The 15,406-nt window shown below is 39.2% G+C and overlaps 1 protein-coding gene across 1 annotated transcript in view; it reads right to left on the reverse strand.

The window, feature by feature from the left end:
• Positions 1 to 15,406, reverse strand: part of SEMA3D (semaphorin 3D) — a 141,291-nt gene that overhangs the window by 83,527 nt on the left and 42,358 nt on the right. The window contains exon 2 of the mRNA XM_086480808.1: positions 13,388 to 13,578. Within this exon, the coding sequence (XP_086336934.1) occupies positions 13,388 to 13,502 (115 nt within the window). The 5' untranslated portion in view covers positions 13,503 to 13,578. The remainder of the gene's footprint in view (positions 1 to 13,387; positions 13,579 to 15,406) is intronic.

The raw sequence follows: 15,406 nt of genomic DNA on the forward strand, positions 1-15,406 counted from the left end.
ATGTATCTCAGAGGACTTGGCCCACAACAGTATGATCGTTGCTTATTTAAATAATCTCCAGCAGCAGAGCCATGGCATAAAGACTTTGAATGAAAAAATGTCATTCTGTTCTGATAATATGTATTTACACTTATACAGCATATTTAGACTTGTTAGCCTCAAGTCACATATGTGGTGACCATGCTGCCATTTCTCAGCTCCGGGATGGCGTAAGCATGCAGCAATCTAGAACCACTTGGTCAAGACTCAGAACTGCCTTTGTGGTCCGTCATAGACATTTTTGTAATAATAGGCCATGCCTAAATTGACAGAAAGGAAACTCCTCAACCTGTTTCAAAACAACTACATCTAATGACACCTTTGAAAGACTTTGAATTTTAAGGCTGTATATGTATAAACCCTTAATTTTCATATACAGTAAAATACATACGTCATATCATTTGTCTCTAGATAGGAACAAGTCCTTTCACACGCTGAAAAATACCTGTGCCAATTTACATGGGTATTGTGTGAATCCTCAACTAAATTTCTGGGGTAAAGAAATGTCAATATAGCATGAATATGGCAATTTACTTAATTCCTAATGTATTCTGACTTTAAAAGATCCAATTGACCCCAGATGTATTTGTATGAAGGCAAAAAGAATAGTTCCAATCTACTACCAATCTCTACTACATACTGCAAGAAGCAAGTTATATCTTGTTTAGCTGCATCTCACTCACCACGGACAATGAATGATTTGCTATGCATACCATGTGGCTCTCATTGCTATACGATGAATTTTATTTGGCCTGGAGGAAAATGTCATATTCATGGCACAACAGGGCCTTTCCAAAAGGATATGGAGTACTGGGAATGGAGAAAACATGCTTTTTTGTCAGCACAATATTGTACCAAAGTCTTCGTTGTCTTTCTGAGTAGTCCCCAAAACTACATTGTACTCTATCACTAATTTTGGGGTTAGGCACTGCTGTTCCTCTTTTAGGATTGAATTGTCCTCCAGGAGGGTATTACAGTCTAGGAAGGTGACACTGGAAAGAGAACTTTTTCAAAGATTGTGCCAAAATTCAGGAACAGTCTGCTGCAGGATTTCAGGTATTTCAGGGCATTTTCACTTGGAGCTTCAGGCACTTCTGTGGGCCTGCTCAACAATCAGCAAATACTACATTTCCCACATCTCTGTTTGTAAATACTTATTGACAGATGCCAAATCTGTCAGCATTTTACAATCCAGAGAAATTGTAAGTAATTAACAGATCTCAGTCATGCACTATACTTCTGAAACCATCCTTACAGACAATGGTAATTGAGCAATAGGTCTCTCTGTGCAGTGCTGTGAAGTCTTTTTTTTTTTTTTTTTTTTTTTTTTAAACACCTTTCATCAGGAAGGGACAGATCATCTTTTTCTCAGATAACCTTCACAATGGCAACTCCACCCATAAAGAGGAAATAAAAGAAAAAAAAAAACCCAGTAACTCCTGCTGTGTGACCTGATTCTCTTTCATAACAGTAAAGTTCACGTGAAAGGAGGTGCTTCTGCAAGATCAGAATTGAGTCTAATGCAGATTATTTAGTCTATCTATTTCGAAGCCAGTGGTAAGAATCCATCTACAGTCCTGTCTTTGTCTTACTTGTGTTTTTTTAAATCTGCAAAAATGGCAATACTGTAAAACAAAATAGGTGGGTATTTACCAAAATCACACCCAGTTAAAGCATGAACTAAACAATTCTCACTTACGTTTGTGGAAGTGTACTTTAGTTGCATTTTAATTACAAGTAAATTTGACTAGTGAAACAGCTACACAAATAACTTTAAAGTGTTATTATTGCAGAGATGATTAAAAGCTGCTTTGTGACTTCATGTTATTCGTGAAAAAAATGCAAAGGCTCAATTCACAAGCTTCACAGAGCCAAACTAAATAATTAACTTTAGACAGCACAACTGAACACGCATCTAAGTGAAACATTTGTTTTTCTGGAGACAACCTAAGACCATGGATTTGCACAGGTTCCCTTCTCCTAACTAGTTTATCTTTTTTGCAAAACTGCCAAAGTAAGCAAACTCACTGTTGTTTCCAAGGCAAAAATTAAATCACCTTTTTTTTAAAAAAAAAAAAAAAGTGATAATGCGTATATTTAAAGAATATGCACTATAAGTGTAACACAATATAAATTACAGGCAAGCATAAGAGCTTTGGTAAGTGTAGATAATTGTCGGCATCTCATCACACATACCTATTCATTAAGAATGCCTGGAACATTGATAGACTTAAATAGTACCAAATTTCCTCCTTAAATGAAAGGCAGAACATGCAAACAATGGCCTCATCACCTCTCTTTCCTCATTTGCAATTGTCAGGATGGAACTTACCTTTTTTCCCTTCACCTCTCACAGATCCTCAGCCTGTATAATGGGTAAATAACTCGAGCCATTTGACTGAAATCTGCTTTCTTACACTTCAGTCTTTCAAATTCCCTTCAAAGCATCCTAATGGTAAGGGCATATTGCTCTCTAAGAATGTAACACTTTTTTTCCTTATAGCTAGCAGAGTAAAATTTTATGCCACTATGGAAGTCAGAGGTAAGTTTTTTTCTTGACCATATAGAAAAAGATGTATCTACTTAACTAGAGACCAAGCTCTAGTCATCTTCTAAAATTATCTTCCAGTGACCTGAGTGTCAAGCAGCTGAGATAAAACCTCTGCCCTATTCTGAGAGTGATAGCTTATAAGCTCATTTATTCCTGAAGCTATTTTGAAAACCTGCATTACTAGATCCATAGTGGCAAATAGCCTATGAGTTTACTGACCCTGGGAAACAAGAGCTTTAAATGAATTCCCTTTAGTTAAAATTGCAATTCTTAGATATCTTGCAGCAACTTCAAGTCTTTTTCTTCACGCTCTGACTAACCATTTCCCAGCCTCTTGTCTCTCCCAATCTATCAGCCAACCAAACACATAGAAAGCAAGACAGCTATGATAGGTTTCAGGTGGAAATAATGGAAAAATCTTCTTTGACTGGCTGATTCTCACTGATTATGAATCAGTTTTATTGCTCCAACTAGTTTACCATCTCATCTCGACAACCTTCCAGCTGTCTTTAGTTGCATAGTCATATGACCTGCAATGAGAAAGGTATCATCTGATGAAGGGCATAGCCACAAGGAACGAAATGGGGGGATTAGTTCACACTCTGAGGAGCAAGCAACACAAACAAAATGCACTGACGATAGGTTGTGCCCAGATGTCTAGCATGAAAACCATCACAGGGATCTGGGACTTTCATTAACTTGCATGAATGAACACACTCCACTCTGCAGCAGTGGACTCATTCCTTCCTGCTTAGATGGAGATGTGTATTGGACTTTGCAAGTACGTCCAGGTGTTAAAAAATGCAACATGGTGACCGTATTTAGCACTTTAGGGCACATAGTTCTTCCTTTGTCCAAGCAGGGTTCATAAAATTACATGCAGTGCTATCCCTCACTTCAAAACAAATTACTGTCGTTACTTGCCTTCAAAACAGCACCAACCTTTCATTTCAGACTTTACTTTCTTCAGAGTGATGCAAAAATGGCTAGAGTATTTTCAAACACCTGTACCTGCAATTGTCAAGTAACTGCATCTTTAGAGAAATTTCGGAGAACATGATACCCTCTGGAGATGCACCATCACCCTGAGGACAGACAGAGGAGCTCTTTGCTACATCTTATAGCCCGCATATCTGTGGGCTGGTAAAACAACAGCAGGTTGTGCTATTTCTTCCACCCATACTATCTAGTAGCAGCTGTACAGAACATGATGCATTTTTAAATTCTTACTCAGTTTTTAATTTGCCAATGAAATTCTAGCCTTAGGAAGAAAGATAATTGGCTACAGAAACGTGTATTTGGCTCAGTAGCTGGTCTGACAATACTGATAGGTGCTGACAGATCTCTTTGGGAGTCTGACTCACTTTACTCAGACCTGCTTTCTCAGACTGCACATCTGACACCAGGAGTTGCTTCACTGAGCCTACAGCTGTTGTATATGAAAGACATTGTTTTTAAAATGGTCAAATATCTTAATAATCCTTTCACTTTAACATTTTTCTTGCCAGGTTCAAATGTATCTGCCAGCTTTCTAATGAGAGCAATGTTCACAACAAAGTAGACAAGGCTTTTGTGCTAAAAGATGAGAGACCTTGAACTGCAGTGGCATGAACAACTCTGTTGTAATAAGTGTCAGATGGCATGGGCCTGGAAAACATATTAATACCGATGCTAACAGGCTTAGGAGAGACACAGAGCAGCATGAGCTATTCCTGAAGAAGATGAGTTGACAGTGCAAAAGAAAGGTAAAGCCGAACAGATTTACTTGCTCAGTTACTTCACTAGTGACTCTGTTTTCAAGACTTAAAAGAACAGCTCCCAGCCAGAAAAATCCAGAGTTGTTGCCTGTTATTGCTATTTTTGAAAATTATTTGCAGTTTTCATACTTGCATGGCTGTATACTACACATCAGTCATAACCAGTGTCTGAGCAACACAGATTTTTATGACAGCATTCAATAGCTGTACATCCCACCCTTCCCCACCCTCTACATGCTCCACAGATACACACCCCACTTGCACTCACATAAAGACTCAGAGCCAGAACCTCAGTTTAACCACTGGGACCTGCAATAATTTTATCAGCTGAGGATCTAGCCCTGAGTGTATAGCAAGAAGCCATGGGGGCCATTCTTCTCTGACTCCAAGCATTGGCTTAGAGCCCACACAAGCTGTATGGCCAGGCTGCAAAGCTAAATAAGATACAGAGATAAAGTCCTAACTACTAATAGCATATCTCCTTGCCAAAAGGGCCGATGAGAGCTGGAGTTGGTGCAAGAGAAAGGGCAGGTCCATGCATCTGGGAGCAGATGAGGGGGGAAAGAAGTGGATATTTGTGTTTAGGGAGAAGGGAGCAGGGAGGGAGATGTTCTTCCAGAAGCAGTATGTTGTTATGTTGGCTCAGCTGCCATGAAACCATTGTCTGAGTGAGCCTGTGAGATCTCTTAACTGCTGATGGTCCTTCAACACCCTTCCCACAGTCCCCCTGAGGGCAAGGAAATTTCCTCATAACTGGCTTCAAAAAGCTCTTCTGGTTTCTCAACTCAACCAAGACAAGTCCAGATGGATGAGGCGGCAGAGCGGATACAGTGAAGGAGGTGAAACCAGGTCTGGGAAACAATAACCAGCTCACCAGCGTGACCAGCTACCCGGGGAGCAAAGGCTGCGTTTGGCAGGGCTGAAGGGGCTGCAGTGGGAGGATTGCCTGCACAGGAAAGGCAGTGAAGGGCAGGGACCTCTGCAAGCAGATTTACCTGGCAGTGGAGCAGATACTTCCGCTGTTGGCAGCAAACCTGCTTGAGGAGGTTCCTGCTTGCTCTCCCCACACGTAACTGCTTGTTCCTGCCCCTGCAGGGGGGTTCCCTCTCTGACATGGGCCAGATAACCTTTCTTTCCCATGCTCTGAATGAGGAATTAGAATTTTTATAATGACAGTGGGGACATTAATATTTTAGATGTTTCTATCATAATGACTGCTGGTTGAGCTCACAGGGCAAAATTAATAGCCCTGCTCTGAATTGCTACAGAAGTGCAGTAGAGAGATGCAACTGCTATAGGGAAGCACTGTTTAAGTCACTTAGCCATTATTTGGGGTAGCTGCACAGGATGGACATTCTCTAAGAAAATGTGGTTTAAATGTAAAGAATGACTGTTTTCGTGAAACTTCAAAGATTTTTTCTCCTTATATTCTTTTTCCAGTTTTCCAGATATAATTTATTGGATTAAAAAGCAAGGAAGTGCAGCAAGGTAACTCAATCAGCTAATGTGAAAGTAGGTTTTTAAAACAGTTTTGCACTGGCAATAGCAAAGGACCTCTTCCATCAATAAAAATTAAACCAATTCACATTATAACAGCTTGGACTAGCATAGTGTTCTCATAGTGGCAAAGTGAAATATAATTATCACTTATACTTTCTGATACTAACAGGAGTTAAGTTCTTACAAAGGCATTAAAACTAGAAGTCATTGAATATCTGCATTAATTCCCTTATATGTTAGTTGTTTGTGTTGGAGTTGTGCCTAGTAACCTCTGTCAGATTCAGTCTCACGTGCAGATGTGCACGTGCACCCAACATCTGCCTTGCAGACTTAAGCAACATTGCGATGGGACCTTACTGACTACAAATTGCAGGGCAAGATATCAGAGATGTGTGTTCACACAAGGTAAACATGTATACTATCATATTACCTCCTGCCAATCACTAGTGTATAGTCATAAGCTATTATTTAATATTGGAAGAGGGGCCAATTTTTTTAGTATTAATATTTATCTTTAGTCGTCCATTTTGGGGCACCAGTGGGTGTCATATAGGCTGATGTTGTGTTACATCTTTTTCAAAGAAATCCAAGGTGCGTGGATGATGCAGAGGGATTTGTATAGTCTTCCCAAAGTCACCACATGAGTTGGATATAAAATTTCAGTGTCTTCAGTAATCTCTTAGCCATCAAATTCTGCAGTACAACACAGCATACTTCTCTGGGACAGCCAGGATTTGGATCACAAAGGAGAATGCCTGTTTTCTTGAACTAGTGGGAAAAAAGGTACCTTTGTCACTATCACCCTTGCCTAAACGCTTCTCTTAACCACAGTGAGCCAATTCCCCTGACTTCTCTGATAGTGCTCTGGTGTGATAAAGGAAATTTTGTCTCTGTCTCTTTCTTCTGTCTCTTTGTGTATTTATCTCCAAAGGACTCTGACTACAGAACAGACCTCCCTGCACCCCTCAGCCCTTCTTTGAGGAACTTGTCTATAAATGGAACAGAAGAAATGGGGAGGGAGGAAAGGGAAATAGGATGTGACTCGAGGACCTGCGTTGCAACCACAGATGTTCACCGCTAGACACACACTGACGTCAAGAGGATCATGCCCTCAAATTAGTGCATAGAAAGAGAACAAGGTTGGGATCTTTGAAAATGCTCAGGACTGGGTTTCCTTTACAAATGTCTTTAGTAAAAATGCAATTAAATAAATATCTCTGAAAGTACCCTGTTCAAAGCTGATGACACTGATCACGAATCTTTCCCACATTCTTCTTTTAGGGAAGCAGTTTTGGTGTTGTCTCACCCTCTTTTTTACAAGGGACCACTCATGCTTCCCAAACTCTTATTCTTTTGGTTTTTTCTCTCATCTTCTGAGATTTAATCAAGTGAACATTCAGCAGAATAGTTTGCTATTTTGTGAACACAATTCCTTTTTTATCCAACTCAGGCCTTTTTGTGATCACAAAAAAAAAAAAAAAAAAAAGAGAACTGTTGTGAGCTACAGGCTGTTTACACTGTTAAGAGGTTGATACGGGTCAGTTGTCTAAGGTTATTCTTAGTTCAACTGCTATGTAAACTGTCGATGTCACTGACTGGAGGCTGCTCTCCAGGACATTATATATATGATAATTATATGACAGAAAATGCAACATATAGTTGGATTTGACCTCCAAGTTCACTAGTTTAAAAAAGGAAAAATATGTCTGTAAGAAACTTGCTGGTTTTCCCGTCACTAAAACATAATAAACCCCTTCAAGTTTATACTTGGTCTACAGCATACACAAGAGTCTTTCCTCACATGAACAGCAATGCCCATCCATCCTCAACCTATGGTACATTTTAAGTCTTGATGTTCATTGCCTCCAGAAAATATTTTTGAGACAAAACAGGCAAAATCGATTTCATAACTAGACAAACACCTGAAACTAGGATCTTAACTCTCACGTAAATACTTTGTGGTACTCTACAAAGGAATCTGAGACAGATTTTTCAGAGGAATCACAAATCGTCAAAAATGAATTAAACAAGAAACAAGAGATTCAAGAAAAGCAGCACTTCCTCACTCAGCACATTTTCCTTGATCTTCATCATCATTCAGAATTACACAAAAACATGTTTTTACTGATTTTTCTTCCTCTTCCTGTAGAGCAAGCACAGCTGCAGAAATGCAAGTTAATTTCTAGGTCTTTTTGTACATCACCAGTTTACTCCGTTCTAACCGTTTATAGTTGTGCAACACCCCATCATGGTACTGGGGTTACCACAATGCCACAGACAGTTTAAATGAGGCTCATGGCGCTATACAATCATAACTGTATTCTATATGCATAATTAAATGACATGGAAACAAGCCAGCTTTACTGAAACAGTAAAAAAATAACTGCTCTGATGCAACAGCTAAGCATCTCATCAGTTATAATATGTAACATGTTTAAAGCAAAAGTTATGTAGAAAACAGGATGCTTGATATTGTAAAGTAGAATGTTCAAAGGTTCATTTTTAGAACATTGAGGAAATGTACTAATCCAGTCAATTTTTCAAAATAATTCCTGGCACCAGAATGTTATCTTCTGCTTTCTTTTTCACCATATTGCAAGAACGGATCACACTTAGGGGGAAGAAAATCACATATGCAAAACGCTGCATGAGGCTAAACAATTCTTAGACGTAGCTAATTTCTATATGGGGCTGATGATTTATCATTGTCGTCCTTCAACAGAGGAGATAGAACTGCATGTCTTTATTTCACTTATTTAAGACGAAAAAAGTGAGGAGTGGAAATTCAGTCCTGCTTCAACCTACTTCCATGGCGAAACTGTTGCCAAGACTTTAGTGGGAGTAAGAATGCATCTTAATTCATTCAATGTGAAGAAGAAAAAATCAGGTAAGAATAATGTTCTTGTTTATTAGATTTTAATTACTGCCATAGTTGTTTTTAACAGTGTTAAGTAAATCCTGTTTTAAAAGCCAAAGTTTGCCTTCAGTCTTGCCTTTTCCTATGTACTGTGTCACAACACAGCATCCCAGTCCTCTGATCAAATCAGCACTGGTCACAGCAAACATGGCTTGCTTTTGGGGCGTGGCCACATTCCCACATGGCAATGACCCATGTATATGGATGTCAATGTGGATATATCACTGCTGACTGTGTTCAAATCTGGGCTGGGACACACCCCATAGCCATGAAAGCAGGGTGCACACTTCTGTAATATAAGCATATTCTTATGAGTTATAAATGTTTTCTTATGAGGAGCAGCTGAAGGAACTGGGGTTGTTCAGCCTGGAGAAAAGGAGGCTGAGGGGAGACCTTATTGCTCTCTGCAACTACCTGAAAGGAGGTTGTAGTGAGGTGAGTGTCGCTCTCTTCTCCCAAGAAACAAGCAACAGGACAAGAGGAAATGGCCCCAAGTTGCACCAGGGGAGGTTTAGATTTGATATTAGGAAAAATTTCTTCACTGAAAGGGTTATCAAGCACTGGAACAGGCTGCCTAGTGGTTGAGTCATCATCCCTGGAGGTATTTAAAAGACGAGTAGATGTGGTGGTTAGGGACGTGATTTAGTGGTGGACTTGGCAGCGTCAGGTTAATGGTTGGGCTTGATGATATTAAGGGGTCTTTTCCAACCTAAATGATTCTACCGTTCTTTGAGTACACAGACTATTTCTAAGGTGACCATGAAACGTGACAAAATAAAGCCTATCAATAGGTTTAAATTTACAATTAGGAGTCTGCAGTTCTACTGGAAAATTTTAGGAGGGCCAAAAATTGAAAAAGGTTGAATTTTTCAATATATTTTTTTTCCTAGAAGGCAACCAACCTGGTTATTCTCTGCCTCTCCCTACAAAGTAAATCCTAGAAACACACACAAAAAAATCTGTATAAAAGTACCTGCCAATAAACTGGCAAAGACTACCACCCAAAAGATAGACAGAAACAAGATGAATTAAACACATTTTTATGTATGAATTACAACACAAGCCCTTGCCTTCTTCAGTAACAGAACTGATGCCATCCTGTAATTGACAGTATTGAATGAGACTGGTGTATGAAAATCTTCTGCATTTCCTGTAGAGGTAAGAACAAGGATGTTAAATGAGGTAGCAGGCAGTAAGTTTAGGGAAGGTGAAGACCACTTCTGTGCTTGCAGAGTTCTGCAGTTTGGATGAAGGTCATAGGGTATCTTCAGCCACATGAGGATGAATGTTAAATATACTTTGTTGCTCTGAGACTGAATGTACTGTGATACAATGACTATTAAAGTATGGAATACTACTCAAAAATCAGGCCCTACTTTTATAAAGATGGTATTCTTCTATCAGAAGACAGCTCGTTTACCTTCTCCTAATAACATAATAAAACCAGTCAAAATCTTGCATCTAAGAGATATAGTCTATGTAGTGAGAGCACCCTAGAAGCATTGTGAGAGCAGTGATAATTTCTGGGATATGAATGACATGCACCAATATCTAAAAGCTAAAGTCTAAGTGAAGAAGATAAGAAGAAATGTTGAAGAATTATTCAATTAATGAATAAGGGAAAATTTGGGAATATAGGTTGAGGTATGTAATTAAGGATTGTAGTGTATTATATTAACACAGGTGCAGCATACATGACCGCCTCTGTATTGCAAGATGTTTTAATTGAGTGCATTTGTAATTTTATGTGTGTATGATCTTTTAGAATGCATTTTTAGAACTGGGGCAAATAATAAAGGATATCCACCATGTGACGTCATGTTGTTACCCACATCATTTACCAGAATATCTGTATCTTAACATTTCCAGCACGGATTTCTTCCTCTTAAGCTATCTCACAGAAGATGAGAACCTATAACTGCCATGCAGACAAGCTCTAAAATTTTAATTGCTGTCTGAATGCAGAGGACTGATTCACTATGGTTTATTGAAGTACCCTTGCGATTATAGACACTTCTTTTAGCTACCCCACCCTGCTCTTTCTCCATCTTCCTCTATCCACCACTAACTTCTTCATTTCTTTCTCAATTTTCTCCTTCTCTGTATTCCTTTAATACCATTCCCTCTTCTTCTTTCTCTCTTCTTGTCCCCTACACCTCTTCATCCTCAGCATTTGTCATTTAGCATTCCCTTTCTTCTCTTTATTGTAAGGGCATGGGAAGAAGCAGTTTCCTAGCTTTCAGCTGAGGTGTGCTGGGCTGCAGCTGTGAGATGAAGTAACAGCTCTCCTGCCCGAGGAAACGCTCAGCTGTTCTGAGAAGATAGAGCTATGCCACACCATAAACACATTGCGCTTGGAAGGGGGTGAAACCTCCCCTTGACAGACAACATGTTCAACAGCCAGATGAACCACGTGTGTGACCAGGTTTTCAGAGTGTCCTGATGTGGCCAATTTTGGTCAGTTTTCCATAAACGAGGAAAAGCACCCCATATTATCCTCCTCACATGATACTTCAAGCCTTAATTCCAAAGAATGGAGATGCCAGGACTTGTCAATTACATGACTGTAACAATTTTATGAGAACTGGCAAGACGAATAATTTCTCCTACATCTTGTTCTCAGAAACCTTGGAGTCATTTTGGCTGGAATACTGGGTGGGGGCGGGGAAGGTAAGCATAATTCTGACAACTATATTAAATAGTCAGGACATCTACCATACTGTTAGCAAAAACAAAAACATGACTTAATTATGGCAAACGCTACCTTCACTGCTTACAATGTGAAAGTATGAAAACAAAGCAGTAACTTTCTTCTTGTTCCATGTGGAAAAACACCCCCCTAAAGAAAAAAAAAATTAAAAAGGCAAGAGAAGGCACAACAAAGTCCAGTAATTCTCTCTCCTTTGGCTTTTCAGTTCCATCACAGTTCTCCAAATGAAGATTTATGTGCCGTTTTTTATCTGTTGTTGCTTTTTTTTCCCCCTACAGCGATATAGGTGCATAAGTTTGGATAGGAAACTGTATCCCTCAAGCCAAACTGAAAGGTTTATAAAGTTACTAATAAAAGTTTGGGTCAGGGCCTAAATATCAATCATCTGTTCATTGTCTTTTCAAGTGAGCTCAGGCATTTTCCCAACCACTCCCAGCAGGTCTCTGCCACTAGTTTAAACTAAGATTTCAGTGATTTTTTTTTTTCCTGTGTTGACCTCAATAATTTTTCTCTCTCCCCCTCCGTACCTGCCAAATGCATCCATCAGGATCTTGCCAAAGGCTATCCACTCTTGAAGTCGAGAGGAATTCACTAATCGTGAATGTCAAATCCACAATAAATGCCATCACCATATGGTATATGCTGCTATTGGGAATTATCTCAAAAGGCCTAGCTGTGAAAAGTCTGGCTATATGTTAGGGGGGTTTTATTGCTAACTTTCATAACTCATGTCAGGTCTTTCCGTTTCTGTATTCATTGGCTTAAGTGATTGCAACTGTTTCCTGAATTTATAAAAATATTGTCAAGATCCCTTGATCTCTCTTCCTCTGTCTCTCTCACACAAACACATTCAAACATATATATACACGGGGGAATACCATCCACAGTGGCATACAAACCTAGCAAAAGAGAAGCTTGTAAATAAATAGTATGTCATTGTGCTTACTCAATAAATTCCTGTGAGTGTTAAACTCATGATAAACATATCATAACCACTGATGAAGGCTTTATAGCCTCTTGTCGCATTGCACCATCCTGAATGTATTTCTGTAATGCATAAGAAGACCTAAGTTTGAAAAACTGAGAGCAAAATTAGCTCCCACAAGGGTAGGGTGCTAACATGACTGAAAAGTAGCTAACTGGAGCGTATTTGTTGTAGCTAGAGGAGATAATACCAAAGTGATGTACCTCTGTGCCTTGTACAAACTGTGGAAGTGTACTGTACATTCAAAACAACAAGCAATCTACCTTCTTTAAGAATTTGTCCAATAAAGAATTAAAAAATACATCTGTGTTTAAACCACTCAGCCTGTAACATTCCCAACAAAATGTACACGTAAGGTTAAGAAAGTCCTCAGAAAAACATGCTTTTGTGTTCCAAAGAGGTAAGAAGAAAAAAAAACATTTCGAGAGTTCACATACCAACTTCGAGAAAAAAAAAAATTACAAAAATAGAATGTCAGTGCATTTGAAACACTTGGGACAGCTCTCTCCACTTTCCTTCATGCTTTAGTAAGGTGTGAGTGTCCTCCATGTCCCACATCACTCCCACCAGCCACATGGGCATGTCTCCAGTGGACCTCATGGTGTTTCAAGTAGCAGTAAATGCCTATGTTTAGGCAATGACTCCTCCTTAATTTATGTATGGTACACTAATATCCTCTAGCAGTAAACTGAAATAATAATTTAAAAACTCAGTTGTATTTCAGAAACATGTACCCCTCCACCCAAAAAAGAGAATTTAATACTGTCCCTAGGCAGTATTCATCCATCTTTAAGGCTTCTGCCACATGTTTCTGGGAACTGTAAGGGCAATAGCGTTCCATTTTACTGATTAATAATACAAATGAACTGCTGGCAACATGACATCAAAACAAAAGTGTCAGAGTCAGAAAAACTGCTGAAAAGTTTACCTTTGTAGGAAAGCTTAAGTCTTGGGATATTTTGTTTTGACGTTCCAGTGACTGGAAGGAACAGCATCGCTAAAGATAAGAGGCTGCACGCATGAGGTACTTGGGAAGCTCTCATTCTGCTCTCTTCTTCTATATCTTCTTTTGCACTGTGGTGAAATATCTCCCCACTTTTCAAACAATCCAAATTTAATCTGGAAGCAAGAAGAAAACATCTGTACATTTTTTGCATTATTATATAAATAATAATTCTGAAAATCAAGCCAGACCAATCTTTAAAGAGTAGCTCATCTAACACATTTGCTACAAAAGTATTTTTCCTCTAGTACAAATCAAAATGTTGTAAATCTGTTTCTTTAATACTAAACTTACACACTTTGAGGTTGGGAAAATATGTAAACTTTTCAAACACCAGTGTCTAGCATTGCTAAATTTAAGCACAACTTAAATCAATGCAGTATCTCTAAAAAGAACATATGTCATTCAAAAGCCACCACGCAACTTGTTACTTCATACCACTCCATTGGATATCTTAAGATTTTATAACTCTCTCTTTATCTCAGCACAACAGCTCTTGTATGTTTATGCTATGACTAGAATAAACTGTAATATCTCAGATACCACGGGCGTACAAGCTGAGTTAACAGTGAGTACATACCCACCATAAACTTTCATAAATAAACTAAGAAAATTCGATAGAGTAAGCAGTTGTGTTTAGTTTTAATAGAGGAAAAAAGTCAATGTGGCTGATTGATTTAAACATGCTTTCAGTATGATATTTCCAGCAGAATAAGTGCCTCAATTCACCCGCCAAAATGTCCTATAAACTTTAATGAGTGGTTCATGCTGAGGTCAATAGGCTGATATGGGACTTTGCTAGCACAGTGTGCAACTAAGCCAGCTTTGCAACACTTTTAACTTAATAACAGTCATTCCTATTCCATAAATCTTGAAGTGTTTTACAAATGAAAGTAATTATCACTGTCCTTATTTTCCCTACACAAAAACAGAATCACAAAACTACAGTGAACAAACTTCCTCAAGGTCACACTGCCACCCCAGTAGCTGAACAGAAAGCAGCAACAGTTCTCATGGTGTCCTGTTTGTACCCACTTATAAGGGATCCCTTTTGCCCAATAACTCCAATTTTGCATATGAAATTATTTTAAATGGCATCCTGAGTTCTGAAGGCAGAACTTGAAGGTTAATAAATCACAGAGGCTGGAGCATGAAAATATCTGTGAGACCAGATACTTTCCCCTGCAAGTGCATGATACCAGAGGTCAAGGGAGATAGTTAGTGAAATGACAAATGTTAGTGTTTGAGTAACGCTGTAAATCAAGGAGTAAGGAGATGTTATGGTTAGTAGCAAGATTAATGGCTCATGACTTGCCATGAACATTCTTTTTTGAAAGGTACTGAAACTGCCTGATTAAAGGAATAATCCTAGTGCCCACATCAGCCAGCATTTGCACAGACATCAAGGGAAAGGCTTCTTGTGAGCATGAGAGATGCAGCACAGGTCATGGCTCCAGATCACTCCACCAGTCTGGCACTTAAGCTCACTGCAACCCTGGTGCCAGAGGTTCTCTGTAAGCTGCAGAGGCATCCAGAATCAATTCAGCACCTCATGATGCAGGCTGTACATCCTTACTGGCATGAAAAGACTGGAAAGGGGGGACCCCTTCAGTTATCTCTGCCAGAGGAAACCTCTCTCAGGTGAAACTGGGGCTTTCTGAGCCTCCAGAACGTCTGTGAATAGCAAAAGACAAGGGATTGTGCAGGAAGGGCGTGATGCAGGAAGAGAGAGAGGGAAATGATTTGTAAAACGCCAGAAGCATCCTTCCTATTGCAGAACATTGAGCTTCTTTCTTCTCAATCCCTTCCTCAACATTCACATTCAGCGTCCGAATGCACTACTTTTGGCCAAGTGCCATTACATATTCATAAGATGACATGGAAAGAAAACAAAACAAACATGAAATGCCTCCGGTTCATCTTTCCCTTCCCTTTATTAGAGTA

Source organism: Leptosomus discolor, chromosome 1 (genome assembly GCF_034619465.1).
Source record: "Leptosomus discolor isolate bLepDis1 chromosome 1, bLepDis1.hap2, whole genome shotgun sequence".
Lineage (NCBI taxonomy): Eukaryota > Metazoa > Chordata > Aves > Leptosomiformes > Leptosomidae > Leptosomus > Leptosomus discolor.